We start from the raw sequence: 26,092 nt of genomic DNA, 5'->3' as shown, positions 1-26,092 counted from the left end.
TCTAAGATTAAGGCGATCAAAGAATGGCCAATACCCAAAAACGTGTCTGAAGTCAAGAGTTTTATGGGGTTAGCTAGATTCTATAGGAAATTTGTCAAAGACTTTTCAAGAATAGCTTATCCAATTACAACACTTCAAAGAAAGGGAAAGAAATTTATTTGGACAGAAAAATGTCAATTAGCTTTTGAGCTTCTAAAGGAAAAACTGACTACTGCACCTATTTTAAGAGTACCCGATCCACAGAAACCATTCGTGGTAATCACTGATGCTTCAGGTGAAGGATTAGGGGGTGTGTTAATGCAAGAGGGACAAGTCATTGCCTATGAGTCTAAAAAATTGAAGAATTATGAACAAAACTATGCACCACACGATCTAGAATTAGCAGCCATAGTCCATGCTTGACAAATGTGGAGACATTATCTAATTGGAAAACCCTTTGAACTTCGATCTGATCATCAAAGCTTAAAATATATTTTTACTCAGCAAAATTTGAATGCTAGACAAAGAAGATGGTTAGAGTTCTTAGCAGATTATGAATTTGACATAAGCTACATTAAGGGAAAGGAAAACAAGGTTGCCGATGCCTTAAGTTGAAGGAGGCACATTTCAGCAATGACTAGGGTAAAATTTCAATTGAGAGATCAGATTTTACAGCATTTGGAGAATGATGATTTTTATGCAGAAATCAGTTTGGCACTTATTAGAGATCCACAGGACCCTAAATATTCAGATTTTAATTTAGAGGAGGATGGACTGTTGAGATATCGCCACAGGATTTATGTGCCCAATCAACCTGAGTTACGTAGATTAATTCTAGGGGAGTATCATTCAGCTCCATATTCAGGACACCCAGGAGTCACGAAAATGTTATCAGATATAAAAGCTTCATACTATTGGGAGGGAATGAAAAAAGAGATAATTGAATTTGTAGCAAGTTGCTTAGAGTGTCAAAAGGTTAAAGCAGAACATAGATACCCAACAAGATTGTTACATCCAAATGAGGTAACTGAATGGAAATGGCAAGTAATATCCATGGACTTTGTGCAAGGGTTGCCTATGACTCGGAATCGACATAATACTATTTTGGTCGTGGTGGATAGATTGACTAAGGTAGCACATTTTATTCCAGGGAATTTATCCGATGGAGCATCCGAGATAGCCCATAAATTCATAAAAGAAATTTTCAGATTACATGGGGTACCAGAGAAAATTATCTCAGATCATGATACAAGAATAACTTCCAGATTCTGGCAGACATTATTCTCAGCCTTGGGCACTAAATTAAATATAAGTTCAGCGTATCATCCTGAGACAAATGGTCAAATAGAGCGAGTTGATCAGGTATTAGAGGATCTTCTAAGGGTTTATCGTATGGATCGACAGTATCAATGGGAAACGTATCTGCCTTTGGTTGAATTTGCATACAATAACTCCTATCAGTCTTCGATTAAAATGGCACCTTTTGAAGCCTTGTATGGTCGTAAGTGCAGAACCCCAGTAAGCTGGAATCGACTAGAAGATAAAGTTATAGTTGGCTCGGAAATGCTTCTAGAAATGGAAGAACAAGTACTTCAGATCCGCCAGAGATTGAAGGAAGCTAATGATAGGCAGAAAAGTTATGCTGATGCGAAAAGAACACCCAGAGAATTTGCTATAGGGGACAAGGTGTTATTAAGAATTAAGCCCCAAAAAAGTACTATTAAATACGGCAAAAATGCTAAATTGGCCCCCAGATATGTGGGACCCTTTGAAGTTTTGAAGGTAGTTAACCCGGTAGCCTACAAGATTGCTTTACCTCCAGCCCTTGCCAGGATGCATAACGTCTTCCATGTGTCCTACCTTAAAAAGTTTGTTAGTCATCATGAACACATGATTGATTGGAAGCTGTTGCAGGTACGAGAACCAGGGGTGGTAGAGGTAAAGCCAACCAGAATACTCGAGGTGCGTAAGCTGCGCTTACGAAATCGAGAAGTAACCCAGTGCAAGGTTTAGTGGGACCAGTAGTCAGAGGATAATGCTACGTGGGAAGACTATCATGATATCTTTCAAAAATACCCTTATCTATTTTCAGAAATTGGGAACTGAATATTTCTCTTATTTTTAATTTTAATTATTAGTTTTCTTTGATACGATTTCATCGTGGACGATGAAAAACCTAAGGGGGTGGGTATGTTACATCCCAATTTTTGCCCTAATTTCTCTTTAGTTAAAAATAGCTGTTAAACTAAAATAAAATTTTCATGATTATGTGAAGTTAACCGTTGTTCCATCATGGTAGTTATAGCCATTGTGTTCATGTGAAATGAATATAGTTTATAACCGTTGTGTTCATGTGAAATGAATATAGTTTATAGCCGTTGTGTTCATGTGAAATGAATATAGTTTATAGCCGTTGTGTTCATGTGAAATGAATATAGTTTATAGCCGTTGTGTTCATGTGAAACGAATATAATTTTTCTTTAACCGTTGTTCAATCAGTTATTATGTATGATGAAATTCCTAACGATATTATTTAAGCAAATTATGAATTATGAAATTGATGTTTTTGGCAAGAATGATTGTTTTGAAGGTTGCAGGATAAAGACTCGAGAAGGAGGGGAAGCATTACGAAATGAGGTCATCCGGAAATGGGACGATCATGTGACCTAGTTATCAGGAATATCAGGTTTGATCAAAAAGACGCCATGGCAAGGTTTTTAAAGCTTGACAATAAAAGTTCAAAGTGGAAAGTTACATGAGCTAAAAAAAATAATACAAGATTATTAAATTAAATAATAAAATTCTTACCTTTAAAAAAAAAAAAGTAATATCATTTAATATTATATCATTATTTTGATTAGAATCACAATTAAATATTTGCAAAGTGGCACTATTATAATAGGATCTATAATACAATAATGTCACTTTGAATATACTTAACTATAATCTAACCAAAATAATAATATAACATTAAATTATATTAATAAAACTTTTCACCCCTTGTCCCAACGTTTTATATTACCAAATCGATGGGAATTTCAATCGCATTTCAATCTTGTAACGGCAGGAGATGAAAAGCCGATTAATATCTTTTAAATTCTGCCTTTGTCGTTTTTGAATGACAGTAACAAATGTTCCCGCCTGTTCATGCCTTCGCGATGGTCTCAGGTACTATCCACCAATAATCCGAGAGTGGTGTTAAGTGAAAGTCTCTCTCTCTGTGCCGTGAGTTATCTGTTCTAAATTTCCTTTCAAGATCCCTTGATCTTCCTGCCAAACATTCACCGCCTGCAACCCCGTTTTGATTAACCACGAAATCATCCATCTGAGCCACGTGAAAGCCATTCTTGCACGTTTTCTAAGTCGGGATTCAGCTTACATTGAAGACTTCACCAGCAGGGCGCTCAGTAACTGTAGACAAGTAAGAGTGTATTAAAAATGTTTTTATTTCCTTTGCCCACGGGTTTCCATCTTTTATGTCTTCTTTCTTTCTGAGTCGGGTTGAAACAGAGTGAAGGAGTTCTGTGTAAAGATTGAGTCATAATATTACACTTGTGCTCTTCATAATTGTAGAAAAACCAATAGAGTTTGTAAACATTATTTAGCAATTAAAGTAGATAATGCTTATGATAGTATTAAGACTTCTGATCTCATTTTATTCTGTCTGATATTATCACTTCAATCAACAATACTTTTGAATATAGAACTATTCCATTATCAGCCCATGTCATAAATCTATAGAATTGAGTCATGAACTGTTCTGCTTCAATAAACCAAAATCAGTAATAATGATCAATTCTAAAAAACCAAGGAAATTCTGAGAATGCAGAATCATAATCCTATGAATAAGATATAATGAGTTCAAGCACCGAGGAATCACCGATCTAAAGATCTGTTAATGGTGTGAGGTGTAGATGAACCTAACACAAGGAAAACAAGAAAAATATCAATAATTAATTATGATCAAAATAATTTGATTAGCTCATGTAAATCCACTTTGATAATTAATTGTCAAGCTGAGTAGTGGAGATCGGGTTATAAAAACCCACCTTTGAAATCCCTGGCTAGGACGATAAAAGGGCAAACATGCCACAACAAAAGATCGCGTTGTTGTCCTGATACTTCAGCTATTCAATTGAATAGCTGTTGGGATCTCAACCCACCTGAGTACTCCGATGACTGGATCGATGAACATCCCAAGCCTGACCTCAGGGTAGGGAGGGCCGTTCTATTTATTTAGAACTTGTGGGGATAAGTAAAAAGGTCCGCAGTTGGGAGGTTAAGCCTACTTTAATGCTTCTTCTCTCACCAAAGTCAGAGCTTGGTCAATTAATTGGATAAGTCTCTCAAGTAAATCAGTACGTATCTTTATTTTATTTAAGTTATCTTTATTTCTTTTATGCAATATTCTTTCTCTGTAAATAGATAAATTGAATCTTTTTAATATGATAGTTTGCAGTTTTTTTCTTTACAATAAACTAGATCAGGATTTTCAAATGTCAGAATGAATTTGAAATTCAGTAATTAAAATAGATTTAGAATTTGGATTAACTTCAGTATTAGTATAGATATATCTCAACAGATAATTTATTCAGCTTATTTTGTAGTTGTATAAGAACTTGATGTTACATTAATAGTAATTGCTAGTTCTACATCTTCATTTGGCTATTTCATAAGTTCTAGCTTAACAAAGATTTCATAGAAGGGATCACAATGATTTGCATCGCAATAGAATCAAGCGAATTTATCTTAGATGAAGAATTTTCCACTGTATCTGAAATGCAAAGCAATTTATCCTTTGATTGAGGTAAGTGTTCAATTCTCTTGCATGCACTAAAAAGATTCTCTCCTAACTTTAAACCCATGATTTGTAAGAATCTGAATACCATTTTTTCTTTTTTTCTAACACTACTAGATGGAGTGATGAACTTATGCAATTGTTAGATGATGTTACACAACTGAAGATTATGCAATAAGGGTTGTCTTCCTAATAGGCTAGCAAGATCACTAATTTTGATATCATTATGGTAACCGCCTTATATATTTTTTTGAAAATATTAATTGAAATAATTTGTAATGCAATGTCCATATCACTTTATGATCATCTATTTCTTGAGATTGGCAATGTGATGCCCCCTTCCTAGTTTGTCCTATAATTTTCCCTAAAAGCACAATTGCAATAAATTAGGGTTAGATTTACATCTCGCCAATTAAATATCCTTGTGATAGTGCAGCTCGAAAAATATACACACATGTATACAATTAGGATTAGGCATCACATTGCATTCATAGATTATCAATAATATTCCACAAACATACTAGAGTTTGGAAGGAGAGACGTGATGGGTACTCTCAAAGCTATTCCTACACCAAGTCCAAAAGAGGTGTCTACCAGTGCCCTCTTACTTGGCAGCATGTACTTTCTTTTCTGTCCTACCTCATCTTTCATAAAACATAAACCATCTTGTGAAGTTGGGCAAAGGTCATAAGTGGGTTCCCCTCAACTCTTCAATGTAAAGGCTCTCTAATCCATTCTATGAGAGTCTACTAATGTAGCCCTTGCAATCCCCTTTGCTTACACCCTAGACACTTCCTACAAGATGTGTTTCAAATAATCAAGCACATCCTATATTCTACTATGAGCATTTTTTTAAGCCCCCTCTATTATTTGTATTCACATAGATATAATCATAACACAATTACTTGTAAGAAGGATGTTGAAGATGGTCAATCTAATGTAATATAGGTTTGTCAATCTAAAGATAATTTACTAGATGTAAATGTTGATTAATCTCTATGAACTGATCTTAGAACTTTGTGTTCTCTTCATGCTGATTTCTTAGATAATCCTTGATGATTATATTTGTTGATGTAAGGGACTGTTGAACATATTAATTTTTGGATGATCTCCTCATGCCTTATACTCTTGTCCAACCCTTAATGAATGCCAACTTCTACTTGAGAGTTGATTATTTATCCCTTTATTCACACCAAAATGTATTTGCATCAATACTTGGAATGAATCCTCCTTCATACTTTATTGATGGAGGGATCACTACCTTTCATAATGATTGTTTTACTATTTTTCATTGTTAACATTTGAGAATAATATACTATTCCCCAAATTGATCTCCCTTGGATGTCCTCCTTAAGTGCAATCTTATCTCCTTTATATCCCCTAATGTAAGGGAGAGTCACACCTCTTCATAATGGTCACAACCTTCTACTATTACCACCTTGTGGAAGGTTGGCAACCCTTCATCATTGCCGCTTCTTTCACAATTACCACCCTTTAGAAGTTTCACAACCCTTCATGGTTGCCGCTCCTTTGAAAGAGTCACTTCTTTCTCTTCTTCCCATCCCTTTCTTCTTCTATTAATACTTCCTTAATTTTGTATCTCTCTTCTTTCTTCCTTTCTCCATCCTCTTTCAAATGAACTCCCCTCCCTTTTATTTCTTATGTGCAAAAGTCATAATCTTCTTTTTGTGTCTCTTGACCTTTCATTACCTTAATTAAAATGCAATTATATAATATTATATTTTTTTACTATATCTATTCATTCTTATATTTTAAATTTATTATCACGTATTATTAAATCCTATTTCAAATAAGGGATATTACATTCTGTACTTTTCAAAATTGCTTATCCTCAAGAAATGCCAATTTTTATACAAATTTGTCAATGTGATTACATTTTGTTGCACAACTTTGCTGTTGACCAAATGCATTGAGAATTTGCAAGGTTTGCAATTTTAAGACAAGTTTTTCTCTTATCTTCTAGAGGAAAGGATCAAGGCCACCTTTATTATGGCATCAAAACTAATTTAGATGGACTAATGCTTACCCCTGAGTTCATGTCATTGGGTTCACTCTAGTTATTCTCTCACTCTAGATCTACCAAGAGTAGAACAACACATGAAGCATACTCTTGAAAACACGAAGTATACACATGAATGATGGAAGACACAAAATATGCATGGAGTATACACATGAATGTGTGACACAAATCATACTCAAAGTATACACACATTACATGCATTGTTAATGTGGAGAGAATTCGCTACCTTTGGAAATGATAAAATCTTAAAGGATGAGTCGTCCCTTGCGTAATCTCACTAAAATAATGCTCTCATGAGTTGGGGTGATCAAGAAAAAAAATAGATAAAGTAGAGCTTAAGACTTAGCGAAGCTAAATGTGAATCAAAGAAACTGAAACTTGACTATACTAACATATATGAATATATTGATTACAAGTAACAAAAAAGAAAATTGTCAAGTCTAACTTCTTGACTCTGTGAGCTAATTGGCTTGGACACAATAGGATGACAATGTGGTACAAGTATGTCCTATATAGTTAGAGTATAGAGACCAACATAGAATAGTACAAGATGTAAAACTGCTTAAATAGCTATAAAGCAAACTATAACAAGAGAGAATGAGAGGAAAAGAAGGTTTACAAAAGAGGATGTAGAAGAATTCCAAGAGCTTTTGCTTCTTCCTCCAAAACATGCAAACAAGAAGGGGAAAATGTTGGGGATGTTTGAAGAGTTGCCTCAATCAAGTCCTCGTTTTAGTGTTTCCACCTCCACCATAGTGAAATAGATAGACAAATCAGTGATAGACAACCAAAAGACGATAGATAAATGACAATAAGAAAATGAAATAACAAGAGTATGATCAAGAGACAATATGATATGTGAAAATGAAATGAGGAAAAGTCAGACAAGTGAACTCCTCTTTGAAGCCACAAAGATGGAGCTCAATGGGATGAAGATGAGATGGTGATGAAGGTTGTGGAGATGCGACATACGATTGCCAAAATGTTATGAGTTGTCCAAGATGATGAAGAAGGTTACTAGAAGTCAAGAATAACCAAGAAGAGACCCAAAAATGCTAAGAGAGTGAAATGAAGGAAAAATTTGATATTTTAACCTAGCCAAAGTACTCCTACCATTAGTGAGAGGTGAAAAGATGGGTTACACTACAAAGATGGAAGTTGTAATGTCCTAATGCCACCTACACATCAAAATAGATTTATGAGACAAATGTGCACCACATGAACATCTTAGTGCACGATTTTAGCAAAACATGCTGCATGGTCAAGAATTTGGATAGGAAAATGGCAAAACAGTTTGAAGGACATGGAGTCTTACATGGAATTTCTCTTTTCAATGAAGGTAGAGGCATCATGTAATGAAGAATTATACGAGGTGTAATTTATGACATTACATGTTGTCTCCCACTTTAGTGAGCATGTCATAATAGAAGATGTGAGCTAAAGTAGAGAAAACTTACCTGAGGGTCTTTTGTCCACGTAGAGTTACCCCTGGGAAAAATCTCTAAATTGTTGCATGATCTCGTATCTAGTGCGTAAGCTTCAGACAAGTATACTAAATGAAAGAGATATGATAAGATAATGATTGCTTATGGTACATCAATATGAGTAGAAAATTGTGTTATGCTAGATAGCCATACAATAGGGTGCTTTTCACTGTGTTAATACAAGTAACAAAGGCTAGCTAGCCATATGATAGGGCAACTTTGATCATGCTAGTACGAGTAGCAAAGGCTAGATAGTCTTCGGGAGAGAGATTTAGGCAACGTTGATACTGGTAGTAATACTAGATTGTCATACTATAGGGTGAAAGATACGTCAGTACAGGTAGCTAAGTTAGATGGACATACAAGAGGATAAAAGTTTTAATAGGTGTATTGGCTCCCACAAAGGTAGACAAATACATTAAGTTTATAAAAAAATAATTGTAATGACCCCTTTCTCTAGTAGGATTTAATAATAAATAATAAATTAATAAAATTAAAGTTAATAACTAATAATATAATTTATTACAGTCTAGTTATATTATTAATATGATAATCAAAGGAAGTAATAAAACATTATACAGTATAATATACAATAATATAATATATTATTAATACAATAGATATAATAACATGAAAATAAAGTATTAAAATATGTAATTATAACTTGTTTTGAATTAATACTCTAATATATATATATATATAATATAATCTATATAATACATGAACGTAGTATTCATATGAACCTATTATGATTAGACTGCATAAGTAGAATTAAGAATCATTTGTTTACAACGGCATCAATGGTAAATTGATAGACAATAATTAATAATGACTGCCATGAAGAATGGAGGTGTAATTGATGTCTAAACTAAGCAATGTAACAAACAAAAGTTCATATGGTAAATCAGCAGTATTGATAAGTTGGGATCACATCTTAGAAGATCCTCAATAAGATACTAAACAACTATAATCTTTATCCGCAACATCTTGCCACATTAGAAATATTCGTGTAACCAATTAATATGGTTGCCAAGGAAAATTCCTAATAGGTTGATCTTCCACATTAAGAAAAAGGTGTTGGATTTAACCCAAAAAACAGAGATAAATAGCAATAAGGAATAAATATAAAAGATGCAAGAGACACACAAATATATCCTGGGAAATCCCTTCGAGAGTGATGGGGAAAACCAAGCCACACACAACAAAAGATCATTTTATTGATAATGAAATTCAAGTGTACAATGCCTTTTGCTACAAGTGCTATACATAATAAAAGAGAGATTCTTCACATTCTAACTGAAGGTCTCTTCAATAACTCTTTGTTTTCAAATACAACTCTTCATATTTCCATGCATTAATGCATATTGAATGACACGTGTCATTATATTTAATATTTTACAACTTATCATAAATGTTCTTTTCAGCCGAAGGTGAGCATAACAATATCAACGCCTAGAGATAAAGATCTCCATCGCAGCTACAAACTTCGACAAAAGGAATGATTTAAATATGCAAATAAGGAGTAAATCAATTAAAGGAAGAGTGGGACAAAGAACTGGAGTCGGTAATTGATGTCTAAACTAAGGTTCATATGGTAAATCAGTAGTATTGATAAGTTGGGATCACATCTTAGAAGATCCTCAATAAGATACTAAACAACTATAATCTTTATCAGCAACATCTTGCCACATTAGAAATATTCATGTAACCAATTAATATGGTTGCCAAGGAAAATTCCTCATAGGTTGATCTTCCACATTAAGAAAAAGGTGTTGGATTTAACCCAAAAACAGAGATAAATAGCAATAAGGAATAAACATAAAAGATGCAAGAGACACACAAATATATCCTGGGAAAACCCTTCGAGAATTACGGGGAAAACCGAGCCACACACAACAAAAGATCATTTTATTGATAATGAAATTCAAGTGTACAATGCCTTTTGCTACAAGTGCTATACATAATAAAAGAGAGATTCTTCACATTCTAACCGAAGGTCTCTTCAATAACTCTTTATTTTCAAATACAACTCTTAATATTTCCATGCATTAATGCATGTTGAATGACACATGTCATTATATTTAATATTTTACAACTTATCATAAATCTTCTTTTCAGCTGAAGGTGAGCATAACAGTATCAACGCCCAGAGATAAAGATCTCCATCGCAGCTGCAAACTCCGACAAAAGGAATGATTTAAATATGCAAATAAGGAGTAAATCAATTAAAGGAAGAGTGGGACAAAGAACAGGAGTCGGTTCATTTAAAGACCAAAGGGTGCAATTGGTACTATGAAGAAGTGTCATGTCCCTTGGAAGTTCAAAAGATGCGACCTTTAGGGCTTACAAGATATAAATAGATACCAAATCCATTTGATTGGAAGAGGGGAAGGGAACATAAGGGAAGACTACCAACATTGATAGAACAAAAGATTATCAAACATGTTCCTATTCTGTCTCAATAACATTTTAAGGAATCACCTTTATTCCTTGTTCATATCCATTGGAGATTTTTTTTTATAACATGTCAAGTATCAAATCTGCTCCTTGGGCAGTCACCTTATTGGCATTGAAGACTTATATTGTTAAATCAATTAAACTCGGAATTAAAATCCAAAGAATCTTACAATGTGTTGAGTATTTGGAAGGTTTCCTATCACCAACTATATGGATTTGGACACTCGACTCCATAATATTGGAAGATCGATCAGTTTCATATCCATATTATTCAGACCTCATGCCTATGCATTCATTTGCATAACAACAAGGAATTGAATCAAAACAGCAATCAAATCATTACTAAGATTGGGTCCTTTATCTTTACTTAGTCAGCAAAGTTTACAAACATTTCACAAAAGGTTATTTTGCAAATCAGAACTCATACATATTTTTATTAAGTCCTTTATTCATCAATACAACAATCCTTGGCAGCTCCATACTTTGATAAATAGTAGATGATGTATTCATATGTTCAAGATTATGAACAATACTGAATATGAATGATTGTCCCAAAAATACCAGAATAACCTTTGAACTACATGAGGCCTATTGCAAATCCGATGCTAAATTAAACATCATCATCAAACAAAAAAGGGCTCTTCAAGTTTAGGTTTCCATGCCAAATGAACCAACTTCCTTTAGGCAAGGTGTTTCTTCATTTTCTACAACCGTCCATCAACGAAAGTTAAGACTCTTCAAAATCCTGAACCATCTATCAACAAAGGGAAGGCTCTTCATCATCTTGAACCATCCATCTTCAATGAGAGGATAATTGATGATGTTAATGGAGATACGACTAGTTGTTTAGATAAGTGAGAGAATATAGATGAATAGGCAGCAGCATAACACATCACACAGAAAGGAGGATCAAAATCATATCACAGAGACAACTACTACAAGCATCTCTTGTGTTACATCCCAATTTTTGGCTCAATTTTAAATGTTCCTTTATAGCTGCTGAGGCTTCATGTGAAGTTGAATGATTGGTTAAATTAGTTATTTGTTATGGTTTCATGTGAAAATAAACTGTTGGTTATTCGTTATGATTTAATGGGAAAATGGAATATTGGTTAATCGTTATGACAATATATGAATTGGAAATGGTTGGCTAATATGATCATATGCTATGATAATTTTGATTTCCTTAAATGATAAGAAATATCTTATTGCCATGGTAAACTCTTTTCTTGCAGGAGTGCAAAGAAGGGGTGAAGCATTGCTAAAAAGTGAATTGGCATGAGGGTACCACTTGCCATTGAGTTAACGGGTATGGATCCTAAACAACCATGGCCGAGAAATAGGACTTGGCAAGCTAAGGTATACAAAATAACCACTACGAGCTAACCCGATCGACACACATAATGAGCTAACAATTTTTTTCTTCTTGAGCATGATACAATTGTAATATATATTAATTAAGTATCATTATGATAATCATAAGGAGTAAAATTATGATTCCCTCCTATACCAATAATTTTATTGTTACTTCCACCTTTTTTGGTAATGTTCTAATATTATTATTTTTTGTCATCGATCCTTTTTTCCAGTGGTCTATATTTTTAATTCTTCTATCCGGCCTTTATATTTCTTTTCTAGCAACCTTAATTAATATTGTTTCCGTCGGCCATTTGTCTTTCGGCTCATTTAGTTTAATGGCTCATAAATACTAAGGCAAGAAACTTATCATGTTTTCTACCACTTTTTTGCTCCTTGCTCATGACTCCAGTCTTGAATCGAGCATGCGGTTGAAATGACAAGCACCCTCCATTTATGTGATTCTCCTTCATACTAGAAAAGGCATTCCATATCTGCGATTTTCGTATTGGTGACTATTTTCCCTAACTATGTTTTCTTATATATTGTCGTTTAATTCTTACTAGTGATTGCATCTCGCCATCGTTCCCTTATCAGTAATTTGCATTCACGATGTTGTTAATGTACCAATGAAAATCACGTCCATATTAGGTGGATTTATAATTGGGATTGCATATTGCTACATGCGACTTTCAAATAAATATCTGCGTATTGCTCCATATTGAGATTTGTGATTAGAACTACCATTGTTCATATCAATACCCTTGGATCCATAGTGTCATTGACACATACCTACATTTTTGCATTTTATATTTTCCAATGTTTCATAATAGAGAATTGCATACATAGTGTTGTTGATTTATATTTGCATATTGCATCCATATTGAGACTTGCGATTTCCTAGAGGCCTGGTATACTATAGTCTAAAAGCTGTGCTAGGTAGTGCAATTTTCCACCAGCACTTGAGGGTGATAATACCTCTATCAGGTCGTGCATTCTTTCTCAGTTTTTTTCGCTTGTCTTCTTGTTATATTAAAAGGCTCTGGAAGTTCTAGTTTGGTATTTCTGAAAGAAACATTGCTATATATATTAGATAGAGTGAGATGGACTAGGTCCAAATTGAATGTCTTGATTTCATAAGACAAATTGAATAAATGTATACAAGATGGGTCTGAATTTATCTGTTGATTACTATTATGATTACTCTCTCTAAACTTAAAAATAAATTAGAAGGATTCCAACCTTGTGCAACTTATATATGGGCATCATCTATATGCCTTTGAGATAAGAGAGGGAACACTTAGAGTCAAGTAATTGTTCTGAAAAATTATCACAAACCTTTCTTTTATTAATCTTTTATAAACCCAGGCTAGGTAAGAAAATCTTGATTGTAGGAAACAAAGTTTAATTGAGAATCTTGGATAACCACATCGAGATTCATCCAGGATGAGTAGCAAGATCAAGATGAACATTGTGGGTTGATAAAAAATGTTTGTGATTATAACCTATAAGATCAAAGTGTGATTAATCAGTTCAAAATTAAGAAGGAAATGGAGTTAAACAAGTAAACCAAACCAAGTCAACTCATGGCTGTTTAAGGGTATAATTCTTGTTGTCAAGCTAGTTGTAGAATGACACTCTAACACTAGGATGTTTAGTGGTAGGATAGGGGTGTCCCACATACCTTTCTTAGTAGAGGTTGTGTGGGGGTACTTAAGGGTTAGCGGTTGGGAGGTTAAGCCCCTGACAATGCTTCTCCTCTCCACCACATGCCAAAACTTGTACAAAATAGAGATATGATTTGCATTCAATCATATTCTATTAACCGGTATTTTACTTTCATGAAATTGCAATTTCAGTCGAAGATATGTTTAAATGATTAATATCGTTAAATCAATTATTTTCCTTTCAATTGTTTAGGATTTAGTTATCCTATTATAGCCATTGATTTTTTTCATCTAAATGTGTAAAGTAATTGTTGTAACTACCTTCTCGTGAAAAGTAACTGTGTTCAATGATATGATAGTTTTTATTTAAGGCTAGGGAAAATGTGATGTTACATCCTACAGCTACATTATGTCAGCATACCTTCTTAGCTAGGGAGGTATCTTTCCACATATCCATGTTATGGAATCTCTATACATGATACACACAATGACTACACCAACAGTTCAAAATATCATTATCGGCAATTTATTGCCGAGGGCAAAAAAATCATCGATAAATATCGGAGATAAGTTGAAACTTCTTGGGAACTTAAAATCGCTAAAATTTAATTAGAAATGCAATTGTTTTGCAAAATTCAACGAGGAGATGCATCTAATGAGTTAGTAAATGAGAAAACAAACCAAACAAGCTGATCTACAATTATTTAAATGTAAATAGGGTACAAGATCACATCCTCATGTGGAATGTTGATCGGTTGTAGGCATAATCTGATAGTCTGAACTCTAAAGAAAACTAAAAATAGTGAATTATCTTTGTAAAACTATAAGAAACTCTTCTTCAAATCCACAAGAAATCCCTCTAGAACGCTTCAAATGACCTTTCTCCTCCAAAACCTTTCTCTTCTCTCCATACATTTTCTTCTAAACAAAAAATATGTTTTGCCCTTTGTTGGGCCATCATAGTCTATATTGAAACTATGGGAGATAAATTGGCAATTTATGGCCAATAACTTCCAAAAATATTGTCGATATTTTTGAACTTCTCGACGCAAGAACTTGACAAAGTTTGTTGGCTCATGAAACTTCTCACAATAAGTTGAACTATCACAAGTATATCTGCAATATTTCAATCTATGGTTACACCCATTTGTGGAATGAGTTTATCACATAATCTCTCAATGTCATAATGTCATGGACTCACTCACATGACATCTACCATGGCTATTTCCATGTGTGGAAATAAGCATTTAAACAAGCCCTCATATGCAATCACTCAACGCAATGTCATTAATAATCTCTCAACATGATGTCCACCATGGGTACTCCCATATTTAGAAGGTATCATACACATAAGTGCCCATCACAAAATCACTCAATGTGATGTTGTCATTATTATTGGTAAAAATCTTGTTGTATTAACAAAATGATTGAGATATCATTATAAAGAATTTTACCAATGTACAAAATAGAAAGTGTCTAATAAGAAACTTAAGAAACAATCTTATCTACAATAAATTGGATAATCTAATACCCTCCCTTATGGTCAGTTTATCCACAACAACAAGCTATCCCCTAAATTTAACAAACTTATTTAGACCAAGAGGCTTGGTGAGAATGTTTGCAGTTTGATTCATTGTTGGAACATACTGTAAGTGAATTGTCCATCTTTTCAACCATCTGCTGAATGTAGTGACAATCAACATTCACATTTTTAGTTCTTTCATGGAAGACCGGGTTCTTGGAAAGTTTGAGCACTCCCTGATTATCAAAGAGCAAGGGAGTTGGGCCTACTTGAGATAAATGCATATCTGCCAACATCCAACAAAGCCAAATTGCCTCACACACTACCTTAACAACTCCTAAATACTCATCTTCTATGAGGGTGAGTGAGATTGCATTTTGCTTCTTAATAGTCCATGTGATTGCACCAAATCCCAAACTAAACACATATCTAGAAGTTGATGTCTTGTCATCAATAGGACGTGCCCAATATAAATTTGTGAACCCATTGAGTTTGGAATCATGACTCCTAGTGTAAAGAATTCCATAATCAAAGGTGCACTTTACTTAGTGCAACACACATTTTGCTGTTACTCAATAATCCACCTTGGGGGCAGTTACAAAGTGTGAAATGTAGCTCACTAAAAAACTGAGATCAGGTCTAGCAGTAGAGAGATAGATGAGATTGCTCACTAGTTGTCTATAAGTGGTTTCATCAACAAGAGGAGAATCAGACTTGGCTGACAACTTCACTCCTTTCTCTATAGGTGTGCAAGCAGGTTTACAATCCTACATATGAAACCTATCAAGCAAGTTCCTTGAATACTTAAATTGAGAAATAAAGATGCTACCATTAGTCTACCTAATGTCAACACTTAAACAATAATGGAGAAGCCCCAAGTATGATTTGTTCCAACCCCTATCATTTCAGTTAAAATCCTTGCTACAATAATCATAATTGCAACTCGACAACATTACTGAGTTGGTAATAGAGAAATTAGAGAGCCTGGTAGGGAACATTAACTTTTTAGAAAAACCTGTGATATAGAATATATAATGTCCCCAACAATAGAGGAAGACAATTAGCAATAATTGGTTGTCCTTTCCTTGGATTATCCAAGAGGAAGAGGTGTACAGCATCATTGAAGTCCTTGGCTTTTTCTAGTTTATGATTTGAAGTTGAGTACATGTCTTTTAATGCAACTTAAGCGAACTTAAGTTATTTTAAGTTGGGCATGTCTTTTTAGAAAACTTTAACTGATGCCTAGGAAAGGGACTTTTGTCACCCCCTCTTTTCATGTACTTAATTGACTTAATAAAAACATATGACAAAAAGCCAAGGTGGGTGCCCAGCATCAAGGAGCTTCATTGGCGCTTACTTTTAGGTGTTAATGTTGGAGCATTGGATAAAAAGGTGGACTATTACGGTGTAACCTTGTTTTTGGTAGGTCATTGCAGTAGGCTTGGTCAGTTCATCATTGCGACCCTTGTGAGCTGAAAGTGTAATTTGAGGATCTCAGTTGCGGATTTACTTTTAGTAATTCCAATTTGGACCGTTGCCATATTTGGCAGTGCAACTGGTGGCGTTGGTAGTTGGTCATCACCTATAGTGGATGGGGGCTATTTATTTTGTGAGCTCATATTTATTATTCAATTATTAAAGTTTCATTATTTTAATGGCACTTTATAAATAATATATGTTATAGAGTGATGTTGTGTTGTTGAAGCTTCTTAAGTGGAGTTTCATTTGGGAAACAGCAGCTTTTGGAGATTATAAATATGGGCTCATTGTGAAGAGAAAAGTATCCGATTATCCAACTTGTCTATTTTCTTTTGTTGTTTTTGTGACGATTTCTGAGGTTGATGATATATGCCCTTGTTGAAGGATAAGGGTTTGTGACTGAGTAGTGCATTGTAATTCACAACTGAGGCATTGAGAATTAATTATATTCTAGTTATCTGGTTATTTGTTGAATCTCCTGTACTTTGATCATCTGTGGTTGGGAGATATTATTTGGAGTTTTTGATTGCATTGCCATTTGCAAATTAAGGAGGCCAATCTGCATATTTGGGAAGTATTGTGAGAATCTTCCATTACTGTCACCACTGTATCTAGGAAGAGAATTGTACTGAAGTTTTAAGGGCAATCCTATCAGCATTTCGGCATCTTTCATTGGCAATCTTGATGACCAGCTCGATGGTATCTGTGTGAGGTTTTTCCTGCTTATCTCTAAGCCAAATACCTGTTATTGGCATTAGACTCCAGCAACTAGGTGTGGGTGTGTTCTGAAGCTGAAAACGTGTGGGAAATCTTGGAGCAAGGTGGGTTTCAATTCTGCATATCAGGTGCCTTGTCTGCTGCACCACAATGACTTCATTCCCAAACTCATGTGTGTTCCATTGAGCATTCAATCAAAGGGAACTTCGGGTGCTATCCCTTAACTGGTGGATCTGTTCAAACACCAAACTCCAGTCATCATTCCCTGCTGTCATCCAGTGTCCCACTTTGGTTTTATTTCTGATTGTCCGCCTGCAAATGTGAGCCACAGTTATATGGCAGAGAAGCTGGGCACTATTGGCAGTGAATTTGATCATCCATGTTTCTCTATTTTGATTTTTAATTTGTAAACTGTGGTCATTTAGCTCGATAAATAAAGTATTACAAATGGAATTGAGCCAGGAGTGACAGGTCTCATTTAGTCATTTATCGTATTATCGAATAATTCAAAGTTGGAGTGAATTACTGGCTATTTCAGAATTATATATCAGTGTTTTAACTTTTAATGTATTCTTCCATTACAAATCTCAATGACCAGTTTATTCTAAAATTTGATAGATGTCTTAGCTAGTTGGGAAAAGTTTATTGACATTACATCATAATTATTGAACTCATGACATTGGTAAAAGAGTTTTGCTTGCCAAATGTTTGGCAAAATGTCAAGCTATTGAATTGTGAAAGAAATTGAGGACTGATTAAGTTATAACTGGCTAAGGTTTATTACACAAGGGTGGAGATTGTTTCATCTTTTTAGAAGATTCTATAAAATGCCCTAAGGGATCATTAGAGCTCATTATGTGAGGATGTTTTCTGAAAATTGTCATTTCAACTTGGCTTGAGGATTCAAAACTAGAATTGTGTTTTAGTGCAATAACTCTAGTTTGTGAAACACTGGCAGATTATAAATAGGTCTTCATGTATTTATCAGGTTGGTGGCCAAATTAGAGGTAGATAACAACATTAAAGCTTCATATTGGTGGTCATCTATGACTATATTTTGTCAATATCTCAGCACTTCTGGGACACCTTCAAGGAGCAGCTGGAACACAGTGTTTGAAATGCATTTCCTCAATGAGGTTTCATTCAATTCAACTTAGATTATCTTTTAGTTTTTATTCAGTAAGTGGTAAAAAATACAAACTTCCAATTTTTTATACTAGAATATATTTTTCTAGTTATGTTTCATTTATGATTCCATTGAACAAACACAAGGAATAAGATTCATTCATTTGAATAGTTACTAAAAATAAATGTAACAACATTGTCCAAACTCCAAGAATCTTTGAGATAACATAAACCCTCCATACATCATCTTGTATTTCTCTATTTAAGGAGATCAAATCTCTATTGTTTAATATCAAAATATCAAACTGTCAAGTTTTATAAGATCGCATCAAAGCCAATCAATGGGGTTTTTAGAACTTGGCAAGTTTTCTGAAAAAATCATGGTCTCTTGCCTTTGGATAAATTTTTGAATTAAAAAATTGTGGGATATTTTTGAACTAAGAATCACGTCCTCTTTTGAATTAAAAAATGTGGGAATTTTTAAACTAAAAAATCATGACCTCTTTCTACATCATTGGTGTTTAGGGCATTGCTTTATTTTATTGAAGGCAAAGTTTTTTGTGCAGCAGCTTTAGTGTTGATAGGAGCTTGAGTTTTGGAGAGAATTTTTCAAGAGCTATTTTGTGCATTTCCATTACTATTTTTTTGTGCCCATGTTTAAATTCATGTTTGTATGTTTTTCTCTATGTTGGATCTTAGTCAATGGTTTTTCTATGCACTGGAAGTTGTGATCATGGCATCCCATTGTTACCCTTTTGTCTATGCATGCAAAGGGTTTTATTTTGGCCCCTTAATGCCTTTATGCTGCTTGATTTTTGGTATTTTTTCTCAAGATAGAAAATCTCTAAGACTTTAATGCTTGTGTTGTGTGCATCTATTGTAAAGCCCATGGGCAACACCCTCTATCTTTCAGATCTATGACAAGAATTTTTGGGGTTTTTGGTACTCATGATGGATGGTTTTCAATCCACAACTAGGGTTGGTGGATGCATCTTAGGTTTTTCAGTTTTCTTTTATTGAAAAGATCATTTTGAGTTTATAATTTTGTCCCTTAAATTATTATGGTTTTTTTGCTCTTCGTCTTGGAAAAATTTGTGGGTGAGTTGTAATTAGTTTTTTCCTCTCAAAAAAATGTGTTGGGTTTTAATAATTATTAATTTTGCCCTTAAAACTTATATTGTGGGTTTTAATGATTTTTTCCTTGAAAAATTCACAGTGGTTTAACAATTTGTCCATTAAAAATTGTTGTGGTTTTTGTGCAATTTTTTCTTCAAAAATTATTTTGTACAAGGTTTTTACTGTATTATCTCAGAAAATAAGATTTGTATATAATCTGTCTTGAATTTTATCTTGGGTTTTAATCGATTTCTTGACAATCGCGTTTGGTTTTTTCAATTTTATCATCAAAAACTATTTTTGAATTTTGCATGATTTTTTCCTTAAATGTCACCGGTTCCCATCCGAAAAGTTTTCTAAGTTTTCCCAAAAAATTATGTTAGGTGCTCCTATTTTAGGGTATTACCCTTTTTTCCAAAAAAAATGATGCTTTCTAAACTTCAGTTTCAGGGTTTGAAAATTGCTTCCATAAAAATCTTGGTTTCACACAATCATGTTTTGGGTCACACCTAGAGTTGCCAGGGCAAACATCTACAAACATTTTTGTGATTTTTGACAAAATCATGTCTAGAGGGTTTGCCAATTTTTCCACAAAATTGTTGTTTCAGGTTTTTGTCAATTTCAACAACTGATCTCAAAGGGATAGCTTTGTCACCCAACATCAATTTGGACGACTTCCGGTACTCTTGGTCATATCCAAAAGTTCTACGGATTAAGGGAGGATCTCAGCAACAAACTCATGTCAGGGAGTCCTCTAAAGAGAAAGGAGCGACCTTCTATGCTTGTTTGTAGATTGTTTGATGACCGTTAAGGGAGGGTGTTAGAACTATAATGTAATGTTTCTAATGATCATCTTTAGCAGGTTTAGTTGTATTAGTTAGTTTCCTTTTTTGCAATTAATTAACAATTGTTTTGTTTAAAACATCGTCTTGTATTTCTCTTTTTAAAGAAATCAAATCTCCAGTATTTAACATTGAAATATCAAACTATCAAGTTTTACAATGCGACTGTTGTCACATATCTGTAGCAAAGCTGATATAAAATAATTGATTTTCTCGTCAAAATCCACTAGAAAAGAGCTAACAAAGGATATGCTAATTTGCATACAGATATAGGTTTGACGAACAAGTAAGAAAGATGATAAATTCTTAAACTACTTCAAGCAAAGGTATCATGCAGATATTCCTTTATAAGAATATCTATATTTAGTAAATTTTAAAGCATGATTCTGTTATCTTTATGTTCTCCACAAGAAATTTTGAAATGCATTTCTATCATCTATTGCAGTGAACATCACTCCAATCTCTTTTATCTTAAGCTGCACTATTACTGATAAAGGAAATTCAAGCTTGCATATCAATCAACTTATGTTCCTGTGGTGGATTACTCTCAATGGTATGAAAGCTTTTAACTTGTAGAACTTAGTGTCCTATATGTGTACAAGATATCAAAGTATTTTCAGCATTGTAAACAAAATCATCAGGACAACATTTGTATAAGGGTTCAATATTCGCACATTTCAAAATTTCTAAAAGGGGGACTCCTTATATACAGAGAGAAGCGACACTTGTCAGAATGGCAGTCTGCTAAGTAAGGATACTGAAATGTCTCAAAATTTAAGATAATTGAGAACTAAAAAATTCAAATGGCATCAAGAATAACAGATCTATTCTTTCATGTTTCCTCACTTATCATTTGAATTATGAATATGTTCTCCCAGAAAAGGCATAAACAAAACTCTCACGGTCTCCCCACAAATATAAAATTTTGGTGATCATTAATTCATTTCTACTTTCCTTCACAATGCTCTTTAAATAAGCTGTGTACAGATATTATTTCAATCAACAACAAGAAGCATAGGAAGCATATTGTATTGCTTACCTGCATGTTACCAATAAGAAGTGCAAAGAGAACTAAACCAAGTATGACAATTACAATGGCAAAACTTATTTCTCCAACGTAGATGCTTGTATCAAGGTTTTGTCCCAGAGAACTGCAAAGTAGAAAATGATTCATGAATTTATACATTGTACATGGTAACTATATCTTGCATATAATTACAACACACTAAATTCATATAAAACCCGCTAACTCTAGCAAAAATAAAATTGTGCATTAAGCTGCATCTCATTACGCACTGATGTTAAAGAATATCTAACATATACTCTACTACTAGCCACTAGGAATTATGAAATACGATGAGACATTTTTTTAACTACCACACCCAACTGATTGTCACATCCTAAGAAAATAGAGTCACATTTTGTTATCTCACCTCAGGTTTTGTAAGCCCCACCATAAACAGTAAAAGTATTTGCTAAAAAACCCCGAAGAAGCAGTACTTAATTTTAGGGCCTCTCTATAAATTCCAAATTCATAAGAATTTTCTCCAGTTATGCAGGTATCTGCAATATTACTTGATTTGAACCAGTTATCCCTCAGCTCATTTTTCAAACTTTTGCAGTCAAAATAATTAGTAATACATTGTAGCCTTTCAGATTTACAAACATGCCTCCAGCAGGAATCTTGGCGCTCAATTGCCAATAGGTACCAGCATGCTCCAAGAACCTAGAAGAGAAACACCATTGACTGTTATTTAGATTGTTATTATCTTTTCTGCAAATTTTACAAATGTTATTATCATTCTCCTAAAATTCTATCTTCTAATGCAGTGTCCAAGAAAATTTGTACACCTGTTGAATGAATGGCAAGTTTAATTTACAGAAGCATACTATTAGTTGGAAGAAACTCAGTGCTAAATATAATGATCAAATTTAGGTTCAAGATCTTTATGTGCATATAACTTTTGATAAGCATCACCTAAGGCTTTTTAGCTCTCTTCAGGGGTTATCCCCAATTAACAAATCATAGGTCATCTCAGAATCTTCTACTTTTTATAGCTGCTGCTGATATGCACATACAGAATCTACTTATACACCATGTGTGCAGGCAATAAAAATAAAATAAAGCGGTATTGAAAGTGATTGTTTCAAGTTCCAATGTAACTTGAGAGATCTCAATTTTTCACAAGTAGATTGTAGCATTGATTGTCAAAGGACTTGTAAATAATATTAAATTTTGTAAACTGTAGTGTACTCTATTTTGAATACTCTGCAAGACTGAATAAAATAGCAAAAGAAAACAATATCATGACCTTAAGCTGTCCCTGTTCATTCTTTGGCCATATTTCAACTCGTGCATCAGCCACCATATATTTAAGAAAACAACACATGATTTCCAGGAGTTTGAGTGTGACTGAGAACCATGGATCAGGGAATCTAAAAATAGATGAAGTTGTTTTTGATTGGCCTTAAGACACGTTCCACTTTTCTTGTGAAACAATATGGTAGCCATAGTGTTCTTGATCTGGCTAGACTGCCAAAGGTCAACTAGACATTCTACTGGAAAAAGTTGTAACTCAAGGATCTCTCAAGACAAGGATCACTTATCCTATCATTCCATATAATATATATCACCTACTGCCTAAATATAGAGTTGACCAGATCATGTGATGGGACCTATTGAACTGATACAAAGAACCGAAAATACGGGCTTATGTACCAACGATTATTCACATCCCATAAAACTCACTAATAGAACACCCATAGTTATTTTGTAATTTGGAGTAGGGTAGAAACTTGGTTAAAATTGATTTGTCCATTTTGAATTGAGTGTGCTTGCATAGAAAATTAAATGTTTTGAGTAATGATATTTTTTATTTTATTTTTACTCTTTCAAATTAACTAATATGGTAATATTTATAACTAAACCGTACTAAATGCTATAAGGTGAGTTGTGTGCAAGGAACATTGTTTATCTTGTAAGGGTCAAACCATAAGGTAATGTGGATTTTGCGACTGTGTTGAGGAGGAGGGTTCTTGTAACAACCCCTTTTCTCAGGTCATAGCTAACAACCATCATAACATTGACATAGTTACTTGACATATTCATAATCATGAGAACGCAGTATAACAACTATTTTACATGTTCATATGAAAGAGACTAATGGTTATAATCAGTTTAACTGAATTATCTTAACTAACAATTGGAGGAGTATTCAATCAACAACTATGATGAATATAATTGTCATTGTAACCAACGATTACTTAATAGTAAGAGAGACATTTTCTGCTAATAAAGATACGTACCTTTCATAATCATATGAAGACAGTTCTAGAATCAATGACTATAACCAAATAACTAGAAAGATAGTAACTGATTAAACTATATTAACCATTTAATGTATATCCTCAACTTGAAATTTGCAATTTCATAAAAATAAAATACCATTTACTAGAATATATTTGAATGTAGATCATATCTCTGTCTTATGCAAGTCCTGGCATCTAGTGGAGAGAAGCATTGCCAAGGGCCTAAACTCCTAACCGCAAACCCTTAAGTATCTCCACACAATCTCTATTGAGAAATACCCTCCCTACCCTAGGATTAGGCCTGGGAAACCACTGCCCAACCATTGAGCAGCCTAGTGTTAAAATGTCAACACATCGCTGGACTTGGCAACACGACCTATACAATGGACTACCATGAGCTAAATCAATTAATGTAGACTGATTACATTAATTTCTTATTTACTGATTTCATTCTCTTTATCATGCAGGGCTAACCCGCTTTTTTAATGATTACCAATTCACTCCATCCCGACCTTATTGGTCATCTTGGATGAATCTTTTGGGTGAAGTTCTAAACATTGTTATACCACAACCATTTACATCTGCCAAATCTAGCTTAAGGCTTAGCAAAAGGATTCATGCTACTTGCATCTTAATTATTGATCCTTCTTGAGGGTGTTGCACTTATCTTAGAGACATATGAAGGGATGTCCTTGAATAAGCTGGCACTAGAATAGAATTTTTGCTTCTTCTCCAGAGAGTTTACAGGGGCTTCTTGATGGTTTGGCTTCCTTTTGTGATTAGAGATAGCTTGTGGTTAACCTAGGTAAGACTCGGATTATGATCTTTAATTTCTTAAAGACTTCTCATCTTCACTTTTTTTTTTAGGGACAGGAGATTGAGATCACTTCCTCTTATATGTATTTGGGGGTGAAGTTTTCTGGATCTGCTTCAGTATGAGACTGGTGATTCAATCCAGAGTTAATAAGGGTATGGGTTCTCTTGCTATCCTTGAGAAACAGTGTTTTAGACACCACTTTCAAGATACCTCATCGAAGTTATCCTTCTTGGACTTCCTTGTTCGACAGACGGTTCTTTATGGCTCTGTGGTTTGGGGTTTGTCTCTCCTTGGTTCTAATTGGGCCTTGATCGAACGGGTTCAAACTTTGCTCTTACGGCACATCATGAGATGCCACAGGTTCACTCCTCTTAGTATCATTCTTGCTGAGTTCGGTGCTCATCCTTCAATCTTGCAGCCATATTTGATCTGATTTGGTTCCTTCATTGTTTGCGTGGTTTTGCGGATTTGGTTGGTGAATGTGATAGATACTCCTACTTGGCATATTGTTCTTCTATTGCTACTGCAAGTTTTGATACTAGTTCTTGAGCTTGTTGTTGGTATGCATAGGCATCTTCTCTGTTGAGATCAATTTGGATTAATATTGATCGCCTCCCTCCTTACTAGTTCTTGTTGAATGCCCCTGCTCATCTCCTCCCCTCATGACAAGAGTTAAATGAGTATGTCAGACTAGATATTTATAGACAAGTTATTATCACTACCTGGACTAACCTGCCTAGTGGCTTACGTCTGAGGATGACCTTCTATGCGGAGCACTTTCTGGAGACCTCTGATGGGATTATTGTTCGTCTTAGTTACCTATCTCGACTGTGGTCTCATGCCTTGCGTATCTCCCTGGAGTCCTTCAGAGTTGGTTCTCACCGTCTTTGGGCTCAGACCGACCATCATATTGATAGTGGAGAGTGGATCTGTAAGTTGTGTACTTTAGCTGAGGTTGACACGGAGACTCACTTTATTTTTCGTTACCCTATCTATTTTGAGATCAGAGGGAGATTTTACTGTCTGTTCCGGGATTGTTTTTCTCTTTCAGATTTCTTCAATTATTGTGACCAGCGGTGTCTCACACTCTATCTTCAAGAGGCCACTCTACTCCATGATAGTACTTTACAGTCACTACTTCCTCACCAACATACATCTACTCATCTCATTATTGAATTTTTCCCACCCTTATCTCCTTTGTGTGGTGTGAAAAGGCCATCTAGTTCTACTAGTTCTTTTGGTCATTCTAGATCTATCAGACCCCGTATCGGTTTCTTGCATCAGTGACACTCCTCTACAAGTTCACATAGACAGATCAGAGCTCCTATCCATTCGCAGTCGTATCCTTCTGCGACTGATTTCTTTTTGCCAAGAAATGACTCC

General features: G+C 34.4%; 1 protein-coding gene and 1 long non-coding RNA gene across 6 annotated transcripts in view; one reads left to right on the top strand and one right to left on the bottom strand.

The window, feature by feature from the left end:
• Window positions 1–21,422, top strand: part of LOC149529018 (uncharacterized) — a 45,531-nt gene extending 24,109 nt beyond the window's left edge. Inside the window, exons 2-4 of one of the 2 annotated variants that reach the window (XR_016358521.1) lie at window positions 11,995–12,068; window positions 20,851–20,909; window positions 21,029–21,422. This is a non-coding gene — a long non-coding RNA (uncharacterized LOC149529018). The remainder of the gene's footprint in view (window positions 1–11,994; window positions 12,069–20,850; window positions 20,910–21,028) is intronic. The other variant, XR_016358522.1, reaches the window with a different exon arrangement.
• CNGC15 (cyclic nucleotide-gated channel 15) overlaps window positions 1–26,092 on the bottom strand; it is a 116,252-nt gene that overhangs the window by 30,045 nt on the left and 60,115 nt on the right. For all 4 annotated transcript variants that reach the window (XM_089809072.1, XM_089809074.1, XM_089809073.1 and 1 more), the window contains 2 exons: window positions 22,017–22,309; window positions 21,623–21,734 (listed from right to left, as the gene is read on the bottom strand). In XM_089809072.1, coding sequence (XP_089665198.1) covers window positions 21,623–21,734; window positions 22,017–22,309 — 405 coding nt within the window. The remainder of the gene's footprint in view (window positions 1–21,622; window positions 21,735–22,016; window positions 22,310–26,092) is intronic.

Source organism: Cupressus sempervirens, chromosome 11 (genome assembly GCF_028749045.1).
Source record: "Cupressus sempervirens isolate cs-2001-9-10 chromosome 11, ASM2874904v1, whole genome shotgun sequence".
NCBI lineage: Eukaryota > Viridiplantae > Streptophyta > Pinopsida > Cupressales > Cupressaceae > Cupressus > Cupressus sempervirens.
Note: the sequence above shows the minus strand (reverse complement) of the source record. Positions and strands in the feature narration are given on the sequence as shown.